At 33.1% G+C, this 6,085-nt stretch overlaps 1 protein-coding gene across 1 annotated transcript; it reads right to left on the bottom strand.

Moving 5' to 3' along the window:
• Window positions 1-397: 397 nt before the first annotated feature.
• Window positions 398-3,672, bottom strand: LOC140892635 (oxoglutarate-dependent flavonoid 7-O-demethylase 1-like). The gene is given in 5 exon segments (XM_073301579.1): window positions 398-767; window positions 1,203-1,527; window positions 1,595-1,662; window positions 1,665-1,844; window positions 3,287-3,672. Coding segments are annotated over 5 exon segments (1,062 nt in total). The 5' UTR covers window positions 3,533-3,672; the 3' UTR covers window positions 398-524.
• Window positions 3,673-6,085: the final 2,413 nt, after the last annotated feature.

Genomic DNA, 6,085 nt, shown 5'->3' with positions numbered 1-6,085 from the left:
AAAAAATATTTCTATTTTTTTTATTAAAAAATATTATTATTATATATGGGTCGTGTCGTGAATTCCGTAGGGTAAGGTTGTTGATCCCGATCCCGATCCCGATCCCGATCCCGATCTCGTTCTCGTTCCCGAAATTGATCGGGTCGTAAAAAATCCCAAACAATCGGGTTGAAAAAAATTCGAGACGGAAAAAATTCAAGACGAAAACAAATTGGAAATCGAAAAGTGTCGAGAATTTTGTCAATTTATCCGGCCCTAGATTTAACCAACCGTGGCTAAACTCAAAATTTTCTTCTAGTACTGATAGATTCGATAAAAATATGTAAAAAAAACAATTCATTAAAAACATTCAATCCATAATGTAGTTGTAGAAACAGTCTACTGCAGTAATTGAAATTGTTATTACGAGATCACTGTCAAGTGTCAACTTTCAAATTACAAAAAACATGTTGCAAATTGCAATGACTATACGCAATACACATAATTAACGCCATGTATATATGGCTAGCTGTAGGCATGCATATTCAAGTTCTCATGGAGTCCAAGTACGATTTTCCGACAAGTTCCCGAGCAAAAAGTCCCTTGAAATAATCGGAAACGCCGATTCTCTTGAATTTCGCGGGAGTTTCTGCGGTAACAAGTCTAGGAGCTGGACCTAAATAACCTTCCATTTTTGGGCTTAGAAATGTGACCACGGACAGCCTCTCTTGCTCCTTGTTCACAACTGTTCGATGCTCCGTGCTCCGGTATGCACCATTTGTCACAATCTGCCAAGATATGCACGCAGTTACAGAAACATATATATAAATTCATTGGTAAAAAATCAAACTTGTAGATATCTGTTAGGTTATGACCCATGAAACGTCCATTCCAAGAAGTTTACCTATTTGATGGTGTGACTTCATTAGTTTATAAATCACTTATTAGTTTAATATTTTAATGTGTGATATTGTTACAATATCCCTAGCTATTTGTAGGAGACAATGGCCCCGTTTGGATTTGATAGACATTTTAAAAAAAAAACACTTTTTTAAGCTATAATTTTTTACTTTTGAAAAAGCTCTAATTTTGACTTTAAAAATTGCTTATTTAAACACTTTTATGGTCAACCAAACACTTTATTAAATGAAAAGCACTTAAAAAAGTGCTTTTTTGGTCTGGCTTTTGAAACCAAACGGGGCCAATATGTTGTATATATATACCTCCAAAATATCTCCAATGTTTACTACAAACGCATCCGGAAGAGGAACAACGGGGATCCAAACCCCGTCTTTCTTGACATGTAGGCCTTCAATTTTGTTGACTTGGATAAGAATGGCGAGGCCAACGGCGTCGGAGTGAGGGCAGAGGCCGGTGACGAGGTCCGGTTGCGGACAAGGAGGATAGTAGTTCATCCTCATAGACTGCATACCCTCTTCAAATAGAATGTTCATGTCTTCTTCTTTCATTTTCAGAACTCTAGCCATCAGGCGAAGAATCTTCATGGCTAGGGTTTTCAAATCTTCTGAATATGCTTCTATGGCATCCCTGAATACATTTTTCGAAAAGTTAGTTGAAATCTTATCACAATTGAGATCGAGTGGAAAATGGCGACCTGAATTTGTGTGGAAGCTTTGGAATTAAGTGATTCTTTCTCAAATATGTTAGGGAGGTGATGATATAGAGAACATGTCCGCCCAGTCGAGCTTTTGGTCTTCTGATACAACAAAAGCTTGTCCATATCCTTCTACGTCTCCATCTTCTTGATTAAACTTCTTCTTTTCTTCGATAGGCATATGAAAAAATTCCTGGATCTCTAATTTCATGTTTTCCACCACTTGAGAGCCCACTCCATGATTGATCAACTGATTTCCAAATTAAAGAAATATGTTCATTAAAGTTTTTTCTTTTTCCCTAAATTATAATCAAGAAAAATGTAATAGACCAAATTATAAACCTCCAAATTAATGTACCAAAAAACTTTATTTCCGTATTTTTGATATTAATATTAATTATTATGAAAAATATCGCAAACTAAAACTTGAAAATAAGGATAACCCTGTTCGACCGAAAATATAGAGAAAATACTTTTTTTGGTTCATTAACTTGTTCATGTTTTGTTTTGGTCCATTAATTTTTTAAATTTTGGTTTTGGTACACTAACTTTTAATTTTCAATGATTTTGGTCCAATTGCATACGTATCAACTAGACAATATTGTTACACGTCACCCAGAAAATACTGACGTGTGCCAATGTCTAGCTGACACGTGTGTCGTTGGACCAAAATCACTGAAAATTAAAAGTTAGTGTACCAAAACCAAAATTTAAAAAATCAATGAACCAAAACATGAACAAATTAATGAACCAAAAAATAGTGTTCCAAAAAAAATATCGCCTAATTCGTCCTAATTTCTTAGGTTGATAAAGATACCCTATTGCACCGAAAAGAGGGGAGAAAAAAAACTTTGACACGCACCTTAAACATGATCTTTGTTTTTTTTTTGTTTTTTTCGTTTGAATGTTACAAACAACAATATTACAGTACACTAATTAATACATCTCTTTTTTAAAAAAAAAAATATATATATATATATATATATATATATATATTGAATGCGAAAATTTATTGAAAAACTTTATTAGAAAACAATTATTTTAAAAGAATCAGAAAATTAACATAACTTATGCGCTTCTGTGGTACTGTATCCAAAATGTTTTAGGATTGTTTCTACTTTCCCAAAATTGTTTAGCAGGTGATATCTGTTATTTGATTGTAGATTATGTATTAATCAAACCTATCCTTGATATAATATGATAGTTTTTTTTAAAAAAAATAATCACACAAGAAAAACAATAGTACTTTTCCTAATCTCAATAAATAAATATATATATATATATGTATGAGTAATGATCATCTGCACACCAGTGTGCAGGGATTTTGTGTACACCGCGTGATGTTCGCGTATATATCGCATTACATTATGTCATGTTCTAAATTCTAATATATGACACAATTGAATGTCAAGTAATAGGGTGATTCTATGCTACACCGGGTGAGTTACACTCCTTTTGTGTTTTTTATTAAGACGTTCGCGCGAACATCTTGCTGAAAAAAAATCATATGGAACCCGCCTGTACTTTTTTTTGTCATTTAGCATGATATTTTTTGTCATTTAGAGAGATGTTCGCGCGAACATCTCAAAAAAATTAGGGAGTATTTCACCCGGTGTAGCATAGAATCACCCCAAGTAATATACATATCCAGAGACGGGGCCAAAGTGGTGGTACCGAATAAAACATGTATACCTGAAAGAAACCCCATTGTCGGCATGCATCATGCAACTTTCCAAACTCCTCCAGTGAATCTCCGTCCAACTTGAGCATGTCGATAACAGGAACTTCAGACGACGACGAAGAAACATTCGATAAAATCGAATCATTTTCCTCGAAACGGACGTATCTTTTAGGCACGGTGGTGGATTTCTCCTTGGCCAGTTCTTGCACATTAGGCACCACAAGCGAGCCTCCCAGTTTTGAAAACGTAGATTCCATATATGCCTGCCCTCGATCGATAATCCTAGCTATATCCTCAAAGCCTTCCTTTAATTTATATAAAATATCGAGGAGTGCTGGTTTGAAGGAAAAAATGTTTGAAAAATAGTAAAGTAATGGCGGCGGCTGACTAATTTGTTTTCAACTTGAAAATTAGTTACTCTGTACGTGCTAACATCTCATCAACTCTTGTAAAGTTACATGAGCGATTTATAAAGCAATATCGTTATTTATATTATCAATGTTGATTTTGCTGTCATTGCGTATAGTAGCTGCATACAAATTAGGCAGTGGTTGAAATTTAATTCAAGAGAAACTAGTTGATACGCATATGAGTAAATCTAGGATTTTTAGAAAATTATTTTTATAGACAAGGTTAGTGCATCATGGATAATGATTCTTTAGTGATTATATATAACAAGTACTAACGTGGACATTAAAATAATTATCTTGATTATGAGACCTCCATTAATATTAGGTTCTAGTTACGTCAAGAGACAAGAATGTGTGTAAATAATTTTAAATACCATATATTGTGAGAGACGACTAATTATCATGAGCCAGCTAGCTATTTAATTAGGTACCATTAATTTGGCTAGTTAAATGCTACATGTATGGGAACTCTCTTAACATACATGCATTATTTAACGATTGGCAATTGACATTTATCAATACATGTGAGATTCATTATTTTTTATTGGATCCTGCATGTATTGATGAATATATGATCTCTCTTAAATCTATTATGAAAATATGGTAACATGAAATATTCCCGACAGTGATCGCAACCCATTGACAAATGCTTCCAACTACTATTTATGACAAGAAATACTTGGTGCACATACATCTAGCATTATATGCACCTAGTTTTATATCTTACATTTAAAACCTTGCATGTTAAGGATATTTTTGTAAGTGTAATGTTACGTTAAATGTATATCTTAGTGTACACATCGACTTATATTTATCTTTATCTTTTCATTGTTGTTGTTCTTGTTGTATTTTTTTATTTTTTTTTTTGGTATTTGACAAGGAAAAATGTAAGCCAATGTATATACTTGGAGTATATATTATGCCACCATGCCCTATATGGTTACGCAACATCATTTAGTTGGATCAACAGGAGAATTTGATTGTGTAACATAAGAACTGATCTTATAAGAGGGTCTCACAACCTAGTTTTTTAATTAAATTTAATCCACTTTCGTTTTTTTTAAAAAAAAATCAAAATATTCAATAGATGAATCATTAGTAGTTAAATCGATATCCATCAATCAAGATGAATAAACTCCTTCGGCCTAAGAAATAGGTGAAGTATGAGACAAAGCAATTTGTGCCAGACAATAGGCTATAGAGATCGAACTCTTCTACAAACGTTACAAATTTCTTGAATATTCCAGAACGAAGGAGCTTGAATATGTTCGAAATAATTAGCCCTTTCATGGGTCACCTATGCAAAAAAAAAATTGTTATTTTTGATGTCAAATTTTTATTATAAATATGGATAAAATTGACCAATTTCAAGAATAAAAATCAGTGAAATCGTGTCACAAGAGATTCATTCAAAAAAAATAAACAAAAAGAAAAGATTAATTGAATCTTACCTTTCTCGTTTCCTTGGCGTAGTCCAGCGGTTTATATAGCTATATATATATATGAGATGGCCCACAGGGGCATAGGCGAGTTGGTAAGATCTGAGGTGACGTAGGAAGAAATTCCTCAGCGTTGCGGGTTCGATCCTCGTGTGGAGCATATTCCCTGCTGAAATATTGTGAGGGTATGCTCTGGGTATTGGGTCATGTGCTCCCTCCTTCAGGTCCATGCCGCTCGTGCACATCCCTCGATTTACCCTCCGCATGAGCCAATGACCTCTGACTCATGTGGAATGGGATCCCCTTCGGGGTCAACCATTTATATATATATATATATATATATATATATATATATATATATATATATGAGATGAGTTTCATGCCAAATTGATAACAAATTACATCACTATCTCATAGATGTCATGTTACGCCATATATTAATTAACTCATTTAGGCACTTTTGTATATATACCGAAAGTTATGTTGCATTTGGTTGATGTTTACACATATTTGGTTTGAAAAGACCATTTTTTTTAAAAAAAATGATTTTAGAAAAAAATAATTGATCTTTTTTCCATTTAACAACCATTTATTTATGATGTTATTTATCGAATTTCACTGATCTTTTTCCATTTAACAACTATTTATGATGTTCTAACTTTTCGTTGTTCTCAAACAAAAAATATTAAAAATTGTCCATATATGATAAAAAAAAATGTCTCGCTATGTTACAATAGGTTATACATTTATTTATATATGTCCAAACCATGTTTTATGATTTTATCCTTATGTTACAATGATTGCAAATGAGTTATAATGTTTTCATTTTTTTAAGCTGCATCACTTTGAATATGTTGGGTTCGAGTAGCGGCTTTTGACCAATCATTGAACAAACATTGAGCTTCCAAATGTTTCGGCCTTAAGCTAGAACATCTCTCGTCCAATGTATTTCCTTCAATAC

This window comes from Henckelia pumila, chromosome 3 (assembly GCF_033568475.1).
Source record: "Henckelia pumila isolate YLH828 chromosome 3, ASM3356847v2, whole genome shotgun sequence".
In the NCBI taxonomy this organism is placed as follows: domain Eukaryota; kingdom Viridiplantae; phylum Streptophyta; class Magnoliopsida; order Lamiales; family Gesneriaceae; genus Henckelia; species Henckelia pumila.
Note: the sequence above shows the minus strand (reverse complement) of the source record. Positions and strands in the feature narration are given on the sequence as shown.